At 44.6% G+C, this 19,911-nt stretch overlaps 1 protein-coding gene across 5 annotated transcripts in view; it reads right to left on the bottom strand.

Moving 5' to 3' along the window:
- Positions 1-2,227: 2,227 nt before the first annotated feature.
- The window catches only part of RFX2 (regulatory factor X2), a 705,663-nt gene continuing 687,979 nt past the window's right edge, over positions 2,228-19,911 (bottom strand). For 4 of the 5 annotated variants that reach the window (XM_029610912.1, XM_029610911.1, XM_029610910.1 and 1 more), the window contains 3 exons: positions 17,885-18,038; positions 12,888-12,930; positions 2,228-6,405 (listed from right to left, as the gene is read on the bottom strand). In XM_029610912.1, coding sequence (XP_029466772.1) covers positions 6,296-6,405; positions 12,888-12,930; positions 17,885-18,038 — 307 coding nt within the window. In that variant the 3' untranslated portion in view covers positions 2,228-6,295. The remainder of the gene's footprint in view (positions 6,406-12,887; positions 12,931-17,884; positions 18,039-19,911) is intronic. The other variant, XM_029610914.1, reaches the window with a different exon arrangement.

Genomic DNA, 19,911 nt, shown 5'->3' on the forward strand with positions numbered 1-19,911 from the left:
CCACAGTCCCACACCACTTGACGGTGGGGCACGCCAGGAACAGGGGAGCCCATTACGGAACTCATGTTCCACTCCCTCGTCGCAGCGGCTCGATGTGTCGTGACGCCAATGCAGAAGCCGTCGGACCTGGATCCTGAAGTTCTGGATCACCAAGGACTGCCAAAACTGTATGGAACAGTGCTGATGGCAGTGGTGATGTTGCTCTGCCCGAGCGTTGTCCAGCCTGGAGAAGGATGGCACCGACGTGCTGGATGGCGTCAGCGGCGGACGATCACAATGTCGGCGATGATGGGTGCCACGGTGCTCGGCCCGGTCTTTCCCCAGCGCCGAGATGGAAGCCCTCACTGTCCTGGAAGGCGATCGATGACGGACTGTCAGCACGCCTGCTCTGCTCCTGACACAATGGAGTGTCTTAGGCTAATACGGGGCTTAAAAAAGAACCCAAAGCGTGGAGCACTGTGAGGAGGCGAGGGTATTATGTGGCGGTGCTATGTCGGTATTGATGATATTGATGGCAGCCTAAGGGGCCTCGAGGATATCGTCAAAAATGGGTATGAAAAACAGTCGATGACTGGCCAGGAGAATGATGACAGTGACGGGCACTGACAGCACCGGCATAGGTATCTTTGAAACGATGTGGAATCGAATAATCGAAAAACATTGCCGTTATTGAAAAAGATACCGGCATCGAATGAGTCGAATCGATAGGGGCGTCAAGGACACCGAAGGAAACGACGTAGGTTTCGAGGGCATCGATGCATGGAGGCGGGCATTGATGCCTTTTGTGGCATGGCCACGGGCATCAACGATAGGGCCACAGACGTTGACTGTATCGATTTGGACCGACTCGGATTTCCAAGTGTACATGGTATCGGTGCCCCAGACATGTGTGTCAGTGGCATCGATATGGGCACCCATGGAATCGATGGCATGGATCCCCTGGTCGATGAAATCCATTTTGGCATCGATGCCAGCCATGGAACCAGCATGGGCATCGATGCCAGCCATAAGGCTGGCATTGGCATCGATGCCCATCCATGGAATCGAGCCGGCATGGATACCCACCGAAGGAACCCACCTGGGTATCGAATTCCACCGATGGGACCAGCCTGGCATCGACTGCCATCGATGGATGCGTTCTAACATCGACACCCATTGATGAAAACACCTGGGCATCGATGTCCATCGATGCAAAAGGACCTGGCACCGACGCCACCGACGGACAAGCCATCTGGCACCGATGCCATCGACGGACAAGCCATCCGGCATGGATGTCCATCGATGGGGACCATCCTGCATCGATGCCCACCGATGGAAAAGGGCCGGACATCGATGGGAAGGATGGGGCATCGATGGCATCCCCAAAAAAGGGGGTGGCATCGATGAAGTGACCCTGGCATCATTAAAAGTGTGTCGGGCAACGGTGGCGTCGACCCGAGTATGCATGACATCGACCAACAGCGTGTGCGTCGATGGCATGCATCCGGGTAGGGACGGCACCGAGGAAGCCCAAGGAAAAAAACAGTGCGTAGGAGGAAAAAAGCCTGGTAGCACTGAAAGACAAAAACAGGGATGAAGGCATCAGGGCACCGCAGGGGGAGGGGCGCTGATGACATATGGAAACCCAGGGCGGTTTAGGAGGGTACCGGTAGTAGCGATAGGGTATGCGTGAGGGTACCAGGGAACGAAGGACCTGAAGCTACAGAGGTCCTAATGTTAAGGAAGAATGGAAAAAATCCCTATCCCACTAGCATAAGCAAGCAGAGTGTCACAGAGACACTCGCAAGCTGTTTAAAGCTGACTGAAAAATGGGGAGAGGGAAGGCTTCAGTCGGTTAACAGGCCAGATAGTGACAGGAACCGACCGAAAAAATAAGAATTAGTACTCACCGAGTGTCGTAAAAACGTACGCGGAGGGAGACCCGTGCAGGGAAAAATGTTTTTTGAAGTGAAAAGTTAAGTGTTTCCATGAGGTAATTAGTTAAAAAATCCTCACAGAGCTCCAACCGCTATGCTGACTGCAGAGCGGAAAAAAGAAGACTGAGGGAGACACCTGTGGCTCACAGGGATAATTGCAGGCTGGGCATGCTCAGTGCACCCAGTGTGCCAGTGTCAGTCAAAGCTTGTTGAAACTTTGACAGAAAAGTTTTCCGTACGGGGCTCCATCCTGATGATGTCACCCATTTGTGAGGACTACCATCCTGCTTGTCCTGTGAGAAAATAAATGTAGATTAAATTTTCAAATCTACTTGCATTATTTTCCATGGAAAATGTACCTGCAGAAAGAACCAGTACAAATGTCTGCATGTACTTTGTACCCATGGCAATTTTCAAAGTGAAAATACATGTCTAATTTCACTTTGAAAATTGGTGCCAAAACCACAGATAAAAAGTATCAAGCCTTTGCAGTAACGAAGGCAGTTTGAAACTTTCCCCCATGGTTTACAAATTTATTGAATAGAATTTACATACTCTGATGGTTTCAACTAACAAACTCTAAATTACTACTTTGGGGCTCTGATACCTTCATGTTTACAGTTAAAAATGAGGGGAAAAAACAACACAAACTTCGTGCAAAAACAATGTTACCAAACTGGATTTTTTTTTCCTTTCCATTATACTGTTTCCAACACGCCTTTAAACTTCTATTGAAGAAATAGTGCCTTTGACGTGAGAACGGTTTGTGCCAATACTAAAATGTCCCAAGTCACAGGTAAGGGCATCTAATGATAAGGCAAGGACAGACAGTAAGAAAAAGAATTACAACACACCTATTAATTTTAACATATAAAATTGACAAATCAGTAGCAGTTACTGCCCATAAATCTAACCACTATAAACATTCCATTTTGTATTTACATTTAGTTCTTATTAGTATTCATAAAATTCTAGACTTTTTTCCATTTAGTGTTAATGCTCTTCATAAATTAGCCAATTACATTTTTTAACCAAAGCAAGATTTAATACAATATTTTTTTTAAATAAACCTTTCAAATAAAATGTTTATAAGCAGAACTGTATGCTTCAGGTTCTGTGGTTGTCTCAGTTGCTGACATGGCTGGCTCCACTTTCAGCCTCATTCCTCACAGCACATCAGAGGCTGCATAAGTTGTGTCATTTTCTACTTCATAATACAGAAATAGCTTTGAGTAGCCATTAAACTTCCAGTAATTATTCTACAAATGTATTGTTTTAGAACTTTTAGGCCTGCTGTGGGATTGGTTTGTATTATTAATCTCATGGGTCACTTGCAGTTGTGTATCAAAGGCAAGGACCTAAAAAAAAAAGTTGTTTTCACAAGGGCTGATGCCATCACAAAACCATTTTGATTACAAATCCATCCAGTCCCATTAAGAGTTAATTTAACTTTATTTGAAAAGAAATGCTACGCAAATACAATATATTATGTGACACAATGGCTGCCTATTAGTAGCATTTATTTTATTTTTTATTTTTTTGGTTTTTATATACCGGAAGTTCCTGTATAAAATACATATCACTCCGGTTTATTTATATTGCTCACTCATGAAAGGAGGAGTTTCCATACACAAGTTATTGGAAATCCTACTCTCACTTAAGCAGTGTGAAAACCTTTGTCTACTGGGCAACCATTATGCATTCGATATTTATTGTACAACATGATTTTATATTTTTTCCATGTATAGTAAAACCTAGGATTGTTACCCTGAGAAACAGAGCTTAAAGCAGTGGTTGTTTTAGTGGGGCGTTTTCAATAGATTCTATAAGTATATTCTGCTAACATATGAGTTTATAGAATTTTTCCTGAAAATAACACTGAATGAGAAACTTTAGCAATAACTGCAAAGAATTAAAAAAATAATTTCAGTGTATACAAAAAACCCATCAGAGAGTAGCTGTTTTATAGGCAGTTTTCAAATTGGCTGCCTAGCTTATTGCTACTTTTGAGAAATCATTCTAGCTGCAGCTGAAAGCAAGAAACAGTACTTTTGCAACAATTTTTCCTCTTTTTCAAACCCAAATGCACAGGCCTACTAAGCAGGATTACCTCCCCCCCCCCCCCCACCAGGACATTTTTCACCCTGCAAGAATGTTTTTTGTTTTTAACTAAGGGGAAATATCCCAGTAGGAATTGATAAGTTGTCATAGATAATACAAATCTGGTTTAAATTAATTTTTTCTAAAATGGAGCCTATCATAGAGAAAAACAAACTTTTTTTAAAGGCTTTGGTTGCCTGCTTAAATGACAGCAGAGGATTTTGTGGAAAGGTGCAGTTTCTTTTCCAGTTAGGAAGATTTCAGCAGATGAATCTGAGAAGTTAAATCAAACGCTACAAGGAAACTTTTTTCAGGCACTGCTGTTGGAATAACAAAAATGGCTAGATTGACTGGTTCTTGCTAAGGCACTATATTGTAATTCTGACACACACAGATAAAACAAATAAAATATGTTGGTATAATTTCAACCAATCGTATATTAAATACTTTGGCATATCTGATTTGACCTCTGCAACAAAACTACTTGTGTCTGCCAAAAACAAATAGGAATAGAACTAAAACTCTAAGCTACAGGCCTAGAGGAATGCACCGTTCTGCAGGACCTATGGGCTACACAGCCACCCCCTTGGCAGCATTCCTAACTCTGGGCTCAGTGCTAGGGAATCCCGGTCAGCTGCAGTACCCACTAGTGCAAGTAAACACTAAAAGCGGGCAACAATAGTTATTGTGCTAAAGCTCACTCTGTTATCCAGTTAAGGCACAAGTGTGGCTGGAATGTGCCTCAAAGTTAAGCCACTGGGGTGAAAAAAATAAATCAAGTAACCAAAGCCCATCTACATATTTTCTTTTGTGAAGGCAAAAAATATATTTAGTTAACTTGTTTCTTTTTAATGTTTTATTATCATGGAGGCATTGGAAAGTTCTGCTAGTTTTCCTTATTGACAAATGACCATTTCCTTAAAATCCTTTGGTAGTGAGAACTATGACAAGATTTTTCAACCACTCTATTATATTCTAAGTTCTAATGCAATGATCGGAATATATGATACTAACAATAGGCATAAGTTAAGTCATGGAACATGGTTTAGCCAAGCATATTTTGATTTGGCTAATTCCATGGTCTATATTTCTGTAAATAAGAGGTCTCCATTTCAATGCAGTTACCACAGGGAAGTCTATTATTTTAATTTAAACAGGAATAATTGTACTATGGTAGTTGAACCAAGTTGCCAGATGATTAAAGGCATCAGCATTTGGTCTTCTGCATTATTTCCAGACAGTCACATACACAATGATGCCAGCAACTATACAAATGCTTTCACACTGGATTTTGGAGGTATTTATAATTTTGAAAAATATCTTACAACTATCAAGAAATACAGTTATTGAAAAATATTGATAGTTCTCTTTTAAAATAATTTCTGAGAACTGGATAGTACAGTAAGGGTCCCAAGATCTCAATTATAGGGTTTTAATTCACTAGATGCTGCCGAATCCTAAAGATTCCTGAAATAACCTAATTCAATAATCAAGAATCCCTGGGGTATTGTGAACACAGAAAAGAAAAACAGTGCTAAGTCGTTAACACAGTGTAATACAAACATAAGCAAAGATATTCTCTGCAGTCTGTGTGAATCCCAAGCTAATGTACTACAGATATGCACTGCTGGAATTAGTATCCAGAATATTCAGCCCTTCACTCCAGTTAGGTTTGAGGTAACATTCAATATTTTTATAATCCCACAGTACAAACTTTGGCTAAAAAGACCAAACCACAACTTTCTCTTTAAAGTATACCATTGAGAGGTAATACATGGCAGCTCCATAATTCTACCCTGTGCATCTACATAATAGTAGAATTAAAAAAGGAAAGTAAGATACTGAGAACCACTACAGTTTATTCCTACTCTGCTTTCCTTGCTCTTTCTTTTTTCTTTAAATGAATAATCATCAAAGAAAAAAAAGATATCAGTGTTGCTTCATTCCCAAACCTGTTTTACATTGTCTTTAGAAAATATACTGGAGGTTTTCTCATTAGGGACTGACCATAAAATCATCACAGGAATCAGGGTTAGGCTTAGCCTTATATTTATATACAGTCAGCAGCTATCCAATCTGCATTTCTGCATTGCATCCCAAACTCTTTCACTCTGTCAGATACTGTATCTATGCTGTTTGTCCACATCTACAAGTTGTGACTCGGACTGAAATATACAGTCATTATGTAAGAGGCAATAATATTGTGGGGTGCACTAAGAAGTCCAGAGTCACTTCTACAAAGCTTGGAGAGATATCCTTGGAAATGTCTGCCAGCTGCTCTAAATTTCCTGCAGCGAATGGTTCAGATCAATACGTTCTCGTTTCACTGGTGGCTCGCAGATTACTTTGGAGTCTGCCTCAGTTTCACTCCCTAGGTCACTAATATCATCTGTGAGATAAAAAAACAAAACAAAACAAAACAAGAAAATAAGATCAAGAAGTGATCTCACTAGAAAAGAGTGAGACTTTAGTTTCTCTTCTTACTCAGGATTTTATAGCTTTCCAAGGCCAGCAGACACAAGAGTGTGTGTATGTTCTGAAGGTATAGGGATAATAGATGATTTAACATTTTCCTAGCATGTAGCAGATGGACTCAGGACCAATGGGTATAGTGTACTCCTGCTAGCAGTTGGAGACGGATCAGATTTCAATCTGACGTCAGCCCCTAGTACATATACCCCTGCAGGAAGTGCAGTTCTTCAGTATTTTCCGTCTCCATAGCAGTTAGGGACTATCTGCACGCTCTCACAGCGTTAGAACCAAATTCAAAGAAGAAAACCAAATTTTAAAGGAAAAACCTACCTGAAGTCGAGCCCCGCTCTCCTGCGGTGATACCCTCGGGTCCCTCCCCCAGTTGAGATTCCCAAGGTGATTTCCGTGGTCCCTCGGAGGTAAGCCTCGGTCCGGCGGATGAATCGCGGCGAGGACCTAGCCCCCGATCCTCGGGCGTGGCTGAGAGGCAGCGGGTGCACCCCTCGAGCGCGGCGGTGAAGGTATTTGCCCTCTCCCCCAGTAGCCGGAGACCGCCCGGGACGAAACCGGGAAGCGCCAAAGACAAGGTAAGGTAGAAATCTTCTACTTGAATCCGGTCTCCGAGGATCGAGGAGAAGCACAGGCCACTGGCCAGGACCAGCGCCACCAGGTTGATCCGCCCTAGCAGGGCCAGGCCCCGGTTATTTCCAAGGGTCTACCCACGTGGAGACCCTCCGAAGGGGTCGCCATATTGCCCACATGCTCGCCGTTGCCATTTTGGCCCGATTCGCCGCGCCGTTTGGCCAGAGCGCACAAAACAGAGTTAGACACACAAAACACTTGTGTGCATAGACTTACACGCACATAAAACCTTGTGTGCATAAGTTGCATGCAAAGAGCTGTGTGCATATCTATGGCTGGATGCACAGCTACGCGCACAACTCGCATGCTCATCTTGAATGCACAGAGCGCATAAGAGTTTACGCGCCGACAGCATGGCACCACCAGAAACAGGGATAAAAGCTCAAGGCCTCTGCCCAGCATGCCACATCAGAGCCTCACAAAGCGAGGAGGCCGAAGCCCTGTGCACGCAGTGTGAGGAGGCCCTGGGAGATCCAGTTCAGGGCCAGTCCCACCCAGGGCCGAGTACTAGCTCCTCAGGGGGTACCCCAGACCTAGCAGATCCCAGTGGGACCTCCCCAGAGAACCAGCGCCCTTCAGCTTGGATCCAGCGTCGATCTCATGGGTGGAGTTCTTCAAGGGGATTCACGCCTTTGTTCAAATGCAAACTGAACCTCCGGCTGGTCAGCCACATGCTCCGCCGGAGGATCCTCAGGCCCCAGGCCCCTCAAGACCTAGGCACAGGCTTCCACTACCCAGAAGCCCCACCTATGGGGTCACGGACATCTCTGAAGAGGAAGCAGAGCCCCTAGAAGAGGGGGAGCTCCCCCCGGGGACAGAGCCTCACCGAACCATGAGACGCTTCTTCACAAAGGACGAGCTCCCGGACCTGGTCACCCAATGTCTGACGGAGCTCGCTATCCCGGGCCCAGGTACTTCGGGGGAACCTAAACCGAACCCCCTGCTGGAGGGTCTTCGTCAGACCTCTCGCCATTTCCCTCTGTTTCAAGCAGCACAACAGCTGACTGACCTGAAATGGAATGCTCTGGAGTCCTCATTCAAAGGGGGATGAGCTTTGGCAGCCATGTACCCCCTGGACCCGGTGACCAAAGATCTTCTTGCATGCCCAAGAGTTGATGCCATGGTCTGTGCGGTCTCTAAGCGCACCACTATCCCAATAGAGGGAGGAGCAGCGCTCAAGGATGCATACGACCGACGTCTGGAATCCATCCTCAAACAGTCATTTGACTTAGCCTCTATGTCTCTACAAATTGCGGCCTGCTGCACAGTGGTGACACGTGCCTGCTTATCCCAAACCAGGAACACCACCCTGGGAGAAGACATGGAACAAGCAGTATCATTCCTCGCGGAAGCTACCTCCGACCTAGTGCGTACAGCGGCCAGAGGAGTGTCATCTGCGGTGACAGCCAGACGGCAGCTCTGGCTCCGAAGCTGGTCGGCCGCTGCATCTTCCAAAACGCGCCTCACAAGGATACCCTTCAAAGGATCCCTCTTGTTTGGCAGCGAACTAGAGAAATTAGCCGACAAATGGGGCGAGTCCCCAGTGCTGCGCCTGCCGGAGGATAAAACAAAGAGAAACCAGCGACTCTTTCCCAGGTCCTCCAGGGGCAGAAATTCACAGCGCTTCAATCCTTACAGGAGCAACTATCAAGCGCCCCGCCCTACGAGCAGGAACCAGTCCTTTCGGAACAAGCACAACAAGAGGAGTACCAGCTTGGGTACAGGCCCCTGCCGCACCCCACAATGAGATTCAGCCAACCCGTCCAAGGGAAGAAGCCATAGGGGCAGACTAGCCCTATTCTACCGCAGATGGGTTGAGATAACTTCGGACAAGTGGGTCCTAGCCATCATTCGGGAGGGGTACTACCTGGATTTTCTACGTACCCTTCCAGACAAGTTCGTGGAGTCCCCCTGCCACGACCTCTTCAAGAGGGCGGCAGTGGAAGCTACACTGTCCAGACTACTGGCCCTCGAGGCCATAACCCCAGTGCCTCCACAAGAAATAAATACTGGACATTATTCCATTTATTTTATTGTCCCCAAGAAAGAGGGAACATTCAGGCCCATCCTGGACCTCAAGTCGGTCAACCACCACCTGAGAATTCCCCGCTTCCGCAAGGAAACCCTGCCGTCCGTAATAAGGGCGATACAACCAGGAGAATTTCTCACATCCCTGGATCTTTCGAAGGCCTACCTACACATCCCAATTCATCAGGAACACTAGCGCTACCTACGCTTCAAAGTCCTGAACCGTCACTACCAGTTCTGGGCACTACCTTTCGGGTTAGCCACAATACCCCGGACATTCACCAAGGTAATAGTAGTAGTGGCGGCAACACTGAGGAAGGAAGGAATCCTCGTCCACTCTTACCTAGACGATTGGCTGATCAGGGCAAAGTCACCGGAAAAAAGCTACCAATCAACCAGCAGAGTCATAACTCTACTGGAGAGCCTAGGATGGGTATTCAACACAAACAAAAGCTCCCTTCAGCCCTCACAGTCGCTGGAATACCTAGGAGTCCGATTCGACACCAAAGAAGACAAGGTCAGCCTGAACCCCACAAGGAGATTAAAACTGTGGAACCGGCTGCATAACTTGCTGAACGATCCTCATCCCACAGCATGGGATTACCTGCAAGTCCTCGGGCTGATGGCATCCACACTGGAAGTGGTGCCATGGGCGCGAGCCCACATGAGGCCCCTACAGTACTCACTTCTATCACGGTGGTGCCCACGGTCCCAGAACTACACCGTACACCTATCACTCCCGGGCAGAGTCCGGAACCAGCTACGGCGGTGGCTGCAGGCCAACCACATGAGCCGGGGATCAAGACTATCCTCTCCAACCTGGACCCTACTCACTACAGATGCCAGTCTACGAGGATGGGGAGCATTCTACGAGGATGGGGAGCATACTGCGAGGAGTTAACCGCCCAAGGGCAGTGGAACGCAAAAGAGGCGGGATGGAACATCAATCGCCTAGAAGCACGGGAAGTCAGACTAGCCTGTCTACGGTTCGCTCACAGACTTCGAGACAAAGCGGTCAGAGTAATATCGGACAACGCTACAACAGTGGCCTACATCAACCGGCAGGGGGGGAACCAGAAACTAACAAGTGACCCTAGAAATAGACCCCTGATTGCATGGGCGGAATCAAATCTCCAGGAGATCTCCGCCGTCCACATCGCCGGGAAAGACAACATCACGGCGGGCTTCCTCAGCAGGGAAAGTCTAGACCCAGGAGAATGGAGGCAGTCGTCCGCAGCCTTCCAAATGATAGTGAATCGGTGGGGGACACCGGACATGGACCTTCTGGCAAACAGATCCAACGCCCAAGTGACCAGATACTTCAGCCGCAGGTGGGGACCGCAGTCCCAAGGGATCGATGCCCTGGTACAGACCTGGCCACCGGGGACCCTACTATACGCCTTCCCACCGTGGCCCCTATTGGGTGCAATCATTCACAAGATACGATTACAGAGGGGGCTAGTTCTTCTGGTGGATCCAGATTGGCCAAGAAGACCCTGGTATGCAGACATGAGAAGACTGCTGGCAGGGAACACCCTACCTCTGCCTCCACACAGGGACCTGCTACAACAAGGTCCGATCCTCCACAAGGAACCAGCTCAATTCTCTCTTACGGTCTGACCATTGAGAGGGCCCGCCTGAGAAAGAGCGGCTACTCGGGGGCTGTAATCGACACCCTCCTCCGAGCACGCAAGTTCGCCACATCGTTAACGTACATAAGGAGTTGGAGAGTATTTGAAATCTGGTGCGAAGACCACAACATCAAGCCACGCTCATTTAAAGCTCCCGTGATCCTGGAATTCTTACAGAACGGGCTACAGAAGGGACTGTCCCTCAACTCCATCAAGGTACAGGTGGCCGCATTGTCATGCTACGGCTCCAAGAGCGAGGGAGACAGCATAGCCTCTCACCTGGACGTGTCACGCTTCCTAAAAGGAGTCAAACACGTTCGTCCACCACTAAAGTGGCCGGTACCTCTGTGGAATCTCAATCTCGTTTTGGATTTCCTAGCGGGAACCGCCTTCAGACCCCTCCGAGGACTGTCCCTCCACCTTTAACCTTAAAGACGATGTTCTTGCTGGCAGTTTGTTCAGCCCGCAGCATCTCAGAACTACAAGCACTGTCCTGCCGTGAGCCATTCCTCAGGCTCACCCCGGGAGCCATCCAACTACGCACGGTTGCCTCCTTCCTCCCCAAAGTGGTCTCACACTTCCACCTTAACCAGACCATCTCGCTACCAACGACGGATGGCTTGAAGTATTTGGAAGAAGCCCATAGTCTATGCCACCTCAACATTGGCAGACTCCTATCCAGATACCTGGAAATGTCTGAACCTGTACGAGAAATGGACCACCTTTTCATCCTTCACAGCGGAAAGAGACAAAGGGAAGTGGCCTCGCAGGCAACCATGGCCCACTGGATCAAGGAAGTCATCAAGGCGGCCTACGTAGAAGCTGGAGAAGCTGGAAAACCACCACCTCTACAGGTCAAGGCCCATTCTACCAGAGCCCAGGCAGTATCCTGGGCAGAAACTAGAATGCTGTCGCCTGCCGAGATCTGCAGGGCGGCGACATTGTCCTCCATCCATACCCTCTCCAGATTCTACCGTCTGGATGTTCAGGCTCGGGAGGATACGGCATTTGCCTCTCACCCAGTTCGGGAGTAGCTTTTATACATCCCATTGGTCCTGAGTCCATCTGCTACACGCTAGGAAATGGAGAAATTACTTACCTGATAATTTCGTTTTCCTTAGTGTAGATAGATGGACTCAGCATCCCACCCTTGGCTGCCGTTACGCATGGTCTTTCAAATGATTCAAGGGTAAGACACGTTTTCATTTACCTAGGGCATCCACCCTGCCAGGTGTCGACGCTTTCCAGTTGAGTACACTGGCGGTCTCCAGCTACAGTCAATCAACCAGTTCAAAGTTAATCAAGTTTTAATGGTTTAACCAAGTTATGAAGTTATTCATGTTAATCAAATTATTAAGTTAATCAGTCAGTGACACATATATCCATAACACTTTTCGAGGAGAATACTGAAGAGCTGTACTTCCTGCAGGGGTATATGTACTAGGGGCTGACGTCAGATTGAAATCTGATCTGTCTCCAACTGCTAGCAGGAGTACACTATACCCATTGGTCCTGAGTCCATCTGTCTACACTAAGGAAAACGAAATTATCAGGTAAGTAATTTCTCCACTATACTTCCAGAGGTGAAAAATAAATGTTTTATCTGTAGTTTTATCAGTTTTTATTTTTGCTTGGGAATTTCAATGTGATATTTAAAAAAAATCAGTGGAAAAGTCATTTTTTCACAGATTTCTTTTTCATCACATTGAAATCTCCAAGAAAAGTAAAATAAAAACTGAAGGTCCCTATTTATCTGTGAAATCTCTTCACCAGCCTTTCTTCTTTTTTGGGTTGGGCGGTGAGTGGGAGGAGGGGAGAAAAAAATAAGAGAGTGAGGTGTGCACACCTTTATTAGACCTGTGTATGTGTCTCTTTTGAAGGGACCTATGTGCTCTCAAATTTATTTACATCATCATTTTCTTATATTGGTCCAATATAAAGCATCATAACCTGCAGAGAATCCAGTTTTCTCTAGAATTAATACTATTGTTTGAATTCTGTTTTTTCTCTCACATATACAGCTCTGCCCCTTAGGGGACTCATCCTTCAAGGGACCTGAGTGGAAAAAAGAAGAGAATGATGTGTGGTTGACATGTACCTTTATCCAAATGTACAGGGGACATGGAAGCAAGATCACTGAACTGAAAAGCAAAATGAGCACAATTAATTTCAAAACACACAAAATTCCCTGTGCAATAAGCAATAATAGTTCTTGATTCTGCAGTAAACAGAAGAAATTCCATCACAAAATGCTTAGAAGGATACACCTTCATAAACTTACTTTCAAACAGTGGTTTTTATTTTCATTCCCACAATCTATAACCAGTGCTGTTACAGGAAGGGTAAGTTTCAAAGCCATTGCCACAGGTAAAACAGTGCTTTACTCATGGAAATAGACTTTTAGAAAATTGCTTGCCTGACATGTAGGTAAATGTATGCATGTAGGGCAGGTCTGCGTATACTATTACCCACAGTGAATAGAGGCATTCCCATGGGTGGGATTTGGGAGGAATTTGCACTTATTACATGCATATTTTGCATTTTCAAATGTAAGTATGTTATCTTTCCAAGAAAACCATGCACAAAAATTAGCAGCTGTAAAATAGTAACATAGTAATAACAGCAGAAAAGAACCAGATGGCCCGTCCAGTCTGCCCAGCAAGATTCTTATGATAGTTTCTGCTCTCCATGCAGCATACCCCCATGTTTCTCTCAAAGGTAGTACCTGCCGCTCCATGCAGTTACTCCCAAGCCTTATGATAAGGGTAGTAATATTTACAATCAAAACCAAGCAACTGTCAAATCCATAAAAAATTGTTTGAATCATTTTCATAGGGTGAGGAACTTTCTTGATAATTCAGACAATGCTGCTTGATGTTTTTTGCTTTGGGTCTGGGCTGTAGAAGCCAAGACGAAAGAAAGAAATCAGGAAAGTGAAAGATCAAGCAGAAAAAAGGATTGCCAAAGAGCTAAAGCGAGGTGACAAAACATTTTTCAGATATATCAGACAAAGAAGGAAGTCCTGAAGAAGTACTTTGAAACTGAAAGGTGACGAGAAGCAATGTGTGAAGAAAGACTAAGAAATGGCAGAAATATTAAAATAAATACTTCAGTTCGGTATTCACTAAAGACCCTGGAGAAGGACCTTTGCTGGTTGACAAGACTGTAAATGGGGATGGGTAGATAAACTCCGTTTACAGACGAGAATGTCTGGGATGAGCTAAGTAAACTGAAAGTGGACAAGTCATGAGGCCAGATGTGCTACATCCCAGGATACTTCTGAGGGAGCTGGTGGGTCTGTTGAAGGACCTGTTTAATAGATCTCTGGAAATGGGAGTGGTGTGGTAGGATTGGAGAAAAGTGCTGATAGTACCACTTCACAAGACTGGTAGCAGAGAGGAGGCTGGAAACTACAGGCTAGTTAGTCTCACCTCTGTGGTGGGAAAATTAATGGAGACTCTGCCGAAGGAAAGGATAGTAAACTATATACAATCCGGTGATTGCTGGACCCGGGGCAACATGCATTCACCAGAGGAAGGTGATGTCAGACCAGTCTTATTGATTTTTTTGATTGGGTGACTAGAGAATAGGATCAAGGAAGAAACTGAAAGGTGACATGGAACAATGTGTGGACAGAAACAAAGAAATGGTGGAAATATTAAACAAATAATCAATTCAGTATTAACTAAAGATGGACCGTTGCTGATTGACAAAACCATAGATGGGGATGGGACAGATTAAACTCCATTTAAAGCAGAGAATTTATGGGAAGATCATGGCAAACTGAAAGTGGACAAGGTAATGAGGCTCAGAGATGTGTTGGTGGGTCTGCTGAAGGACCTGTTCAATAAGAACATAAGAACATAAGAAAATGCCATACTGGGTCAGACCAAGGGTCCATCAAGCCCAGCATCCTGTTTCCAACAGTGGCCAATCCAGGCCATAAGAACCTGGCAAGTACCCAAAAACTAAGTCTATTCCATGTAACCATTGCTAATGGCAGTGGCTATTCTCTAAGTGAATGCAGATGACACAAAATTGTTCAGAGTAGTTAAATCACAAGCAGATTGTGATAAATTGCAGGAAGGCCTTGTGAGACTGGAAAATTGGGCATCCAAATGGCAGATGAAATTTAATGTGGACAAGTGCAAGATGTTGCATATAGGGAAAAATAACCCTTGCTGTAGTTACAAGATGTTAGGTTCCATATTAGGTGCTACAACCCAAGAAAGAGATCTAGGTGTCATAGTGGATAATACTTTAAAATTGTCGGCTTAGTGTGCTGCAGCAGTCAAAAAAGCAAACAATGTTAGGAATTATTAGGAAGGGAATAGTTAATAAAACAGAAAATGTCATAATACCTCTATATCGCTCCATGGTGAGACCGCACCTTGAATACTGTGTACAATTCTTGTCGCCGCATCTCAAAAAAGATATAGTTGCGATGGAGAAGGTACAGAGAAGGGCAACCAAAATGATAAAGGGGATGGAACAGTTCCCCTATGAGGAAAGGCTGAAGAGGTTAGGGCTGTTCAGCTTGGAGAAGAGATGGCTGAGGGGGGATATGATAGAGGTCCTTAAAATCATGAGAGGTCTTGAACGAGTAGATGTGACTCGGTTATTTACACTTTTGAAAAATAGAAGGACAGGGGGGGGGGCATTCCATGAAGTTAGCAAGTAGCACATTTAAGACTAATCGGAGAAAATTCTTTTTCACTCAACGCACAATAAAGCTCTGGAATTTGTTGCCAGAGGATGTGGTTAGTGCAATTGGGTTCAAAAAAGGTTTGGATAAGTTCTTGGAGGAGAAATCCATTAACTGCTATTAATCAAGTTGAGTTAGGGAATAGCCACTGTTATTAATTGCATCAGTAGCATGGGATCCTCTTAGTGTTTGGGTAATTGCCAGGTTCTTGTGGCCTGGTTTGGCCTCTGTTGGAAACAGGATGCTGGGCTTGATGAACCCTTGGTCTGACCCAGCATGGCAATTTCTTATGTTCTTATGTAAAGTTTGTCTATTTGTGGATGATACTAAGATCTGCAAACGAGTGGTCACACCTGAAGGAGTGGAAAGAATGAAAATGATTTAAGAAAGCTTGAAGAGTGGTCGAAGATTTGGCAGCTGGGATTCAAGGCCAAGAAGTGCAGATGGGGGGAGGAGGGGTGTTAAGAAGTGAGGGGGTGAATACCAGTGCTGAGCACTGGCTGAAAATATACTGGTTTGGCTAGTCAGATTTAAGCCTGCCTTTGATTTACCTACTTTTGACTACCTAAATTTCCTCCCCCTGATCAAAATCTACTCCCAAGATCACCCAATCTTTAATGTGGCTTAATTTAGGTGACTACTAACATTAGCTGCTTAAATTTAGTTGCTGAGGGGGTAAATTTTAAAAAGCAGAGGTTTAGCCAGGTAACTCTTTTGAAAATCCACCCCATATATTCCCTACAAGTAGAATTGCTTCTGGTTTTACCTTAGATTTCTAAAAGGAATCAGGCTAATTCAGTTGAATTCTCAAGGTCATCAGCATATATTAGATGTCACTGAGTTGCCCTATAAGTCTCTATAATCACATTGTTTGAAATCTAGCAACATGCCACACAAGCCACCACTCTCGAACGAGGAAAAAGTGAGGTTGAAATCTCAGGGAGGTCAGAACACATTGTGATGTCTTTGAGAATTTTTAAAGCTGCTATAGCACTGGTTAGTAGTCGTCATGAAATTAAATATCAGGAAATGTTCACCCATCTCCTTGAACATTTTTGCAGTTTTTACTTGTCCATATTATTATAGTGAGAAAAATTTGCTGTGAAAATTACAGGTGACAATTCTCTCTAAGCCAGCACTCAGAACACAGACTTGCCTTGTGCTTTGTCCCACCAAAGCAGGTTTCCTTCTTATATAAAGTCCTTCTACTGGGGAATATACTATGTATATATTTTATTAAAAAAAAATTATACTCCAAAGTTCAGAGGGGTACAACATTACATTCATGACAGAGGGCAAACAGCAATACAACTAACCCTTCCGGAAGAGGTGATGAGGACGAAAACAGTAAACAAATTCAAAAGGGCGTGGGATAAATAAGGCTAGAGTTGGAAGTGAAGAAAAGAGTTCATGGGGTAACCTGCATGGAGCAGCAGCTACTACCCTTAACCAATTAGCTTTCTTGATTTTGATGCACCTGCAACATCGCTCTCTGCTTTGACGGTGGGGAGGAAAAAATGGGGAATTGAATCCAGAAGACATCAATGCTGGGCCCTGACTTTTACAGTCAGGGATACTGATATTTATTTATTTATTTAAGATTTTTATATACCGGCATTCATGATACAATCACATCATGCCGGTTTACATATAACAGGGGTGTACAATGAACAACAGAGTAACCTGTGGAAGTGAGCAGTTACAAATAACAAGGGAATTAAAACCGGGAGAAGAGAAGAAAAAAAGGAGAGGATAACATTAGATAAAGATATTTACATTAGATAAAGATATTTACAATATCTATAATATAAGCTATAGATATTTACATGGAGAAGGCGGTAGGACTGGTTGGATAACCGCCGACATTAGGGAAAAAGCCGACATTAGGGAAAAAGCGCAGGACTGTTTCTATGGACAAGTCCAAAAGCAAAGCACGTTCAAGCAGCATTGTCTGAATTATCAAGAAGGCCACTTACTCTGTAAAAATATTGCTAGCAGTAATTTTGTTATGGGTTTGACAATTAGTTGGTTTTGATTGCTAATATTACTACCCTTAACGGAAGGCTTGGGGGTAACCTGCATGGAAAGGCAGTTACTACCATAAGAAACTTGCTGGGCAGATTGGATGGACCATTTGCTTATTTTCTGGCCTCATTACTATGTCTGTTACTAAGCTAATTTCAAAACATTCCTATTTGACTGCCTACAGACACAAACTGCTATGATACAAAGTGGCAACATTAAAATAAAAGATTCTGCATTAACTAGGCACCTCAAATGCTTGTCTAAACAGAAATGTTTTCCACTGCTTCTTGAATGATTTTGTGCATGTAATAAAACATAGATGTTCCAGGAAACAAATTGATAATACGTTCTCAATAAGCACTCACCTCTCCCATCACAGCTATTGGCGTCTCTCCCGTTGCCTGAGCCACACGATGCTCCACCAGATAGAACATGTATTCATCATAGAGCAGGCGAATCAAGTGAAAGGACCCAAAACTAGCCGCACTGCGCAAAGTCAGGTCCCTAATCACCATGGAACTGAAAGGATTAAAATAGTTAAAAAATATTCCAGACCACAGAACTTTTCAATATGAATTCAACATTTTTCAGCACAATTCTGAATAAGCAAGTCCTGAGTATCAACAACAATTTAGCAGAATTTACACATGGGGATGGGGTGGATGGGTGGGAAAAGACTGAGGGTTGGCGTAGTGGGGGGGAAATGGGAAGATAGGGGGCAAGGATTGGAAAGAGGAATGGAGAGGAGGGGCTGGGAAGAGGGAAAGGCTGGTACAGGGCAGCAGAGATCTGGCCCTGAGGGTGCTCCCACCAGAGAGTGCTGCTGCTGTTGATGGGGTGGGAGATAGAGTGGGGGGAATGGGAAAGCTAAACAAATGAAGCAAAGTAGAGGAGAGTGTGGTCTAGTCTTTTCTAACCCGTATAGAGTTGTTGTTTTGGGGGGGGGGGGGGGGGGGGGTCTTTAAGGGGTTTTGTTTAATGTTGGTAGGGTTAATATTTAAAAATAAAAAAGCAGATACCATGGTCCACAGGATTGGATCCCTGGGCTTAAAGTGGTTTTTCATACCAATTGATAATGGCTAGCCCTAATGTAAACCTGGTGTCTTGGAATGTCAGAGGTATCAGCTCAACTGGTAAGAGAAAACGCATACTCCAATTTTGGAAGCGGTTCTCAATCCAGACTGCATTATTACAGGGACCCACTTAATCACCTTGAAAAGCTTAAACGAGAATGGGTTGGACAGATCCACTACACTTCTTACATTCCAACAGCAGGGAGTATGTATACTTATACATAATGTGTTGCATTTGAAAGTCCATAAGGTACTAAAAGACCCAGAGGGCAGATTTATTTTTATAGAAGGCACTCGCTATGGTGGTGGTTGTGAATATTTATGGACCTAATGCAAATCAGAATGCGTTTTACTCTCTGATGTGGACTAAGATGGCAGGATTTTCTTCATACCCTATTCTTGCAATGGGGGCCTGGAATGCATGTACGGATCTAGCCAAAGATGGGTCCTAGCAGGGGGAAGGAGAGCATACAGCAAGTCTGCTTACCGCAAATGTTTTATCCGTAGATAGCAGGATGAATTAGCCATGCTGTCTTGTCTCGGGTGATGTCATCCAACAGCGCATTGTGCAGAGCTTTCGCCAAGCAACTGAGCTTTGATGCTCTGCTCATGTACAGTTCCTGCATGACTGACTGGAGCAGAGTTCTCCTCTGTTCATAATAAAGTTCACGGACTATGTCCAATGGAAGGAAGAGACTGATCAGGAAGGATGACGGATCCGCATGGCTAATTCAACCTATCTACGGAAAACACCATTTACAGTAAACAAACTTGCTTTTTTCATCAATAAGCAGGCTGAATTTGCCATTCTGTCTTCGGGAGTTCCAAGTTACAGGTTACCATGAAATGCTTCATCCCTTTGCAGTCTTTTTCATTTCTATAATTTATTTTTTTTTCAACCTGTCCACCTAAGTGGCAGTCTCCACTTGTCTTGTATGGAACTCAGAACTGCTAGTCTCAGTGATCTGTCTGAAGCTGAGAGCTGGTCCAGACAGTAGTGGGCCATGAAAGTGTGCCCAGATGACCATGTTGCAGCTTTGTAGATATCAACAAGTATGCTATGGCAGAGGCCATAGATTGACTTGGTGCGCTTTGACCTTGCTAGACAAACGCAGAGAAGTGGAGGAGTAGCAGAACTATAAACAGTCTATGAACCAGTTGGATAGAGTTTTCTTTGTTACTGCCACTCCTAGTTTATTAGGATTGTAGGAGATAAATAAAGACTATGCTCTTTTCTTAGAATAAGCTATGGCTGGCTTGCAATCCAATGTATGCAGGACCTCTTCCCACTTGTTCTGGTGCGGTTTGGGAAAGAAAGT

Source organism: Rhinatrema bivittatum, chromosome 8, assembly GCF_901001135.1.
Source record: "Rhinatrema bivittatum chromosome 8, aRhiBiv1.1, whole genome shotgun sequence".
In the NCBI taxonomy this organism is placed as follows: domain Eukaryota; kingdom Metazoa; phylum Chordata; class Amphibia; order Gymnophiona; family Rhinatrematidae; genus Rhinatrema; species Rhinatrema bivittatum.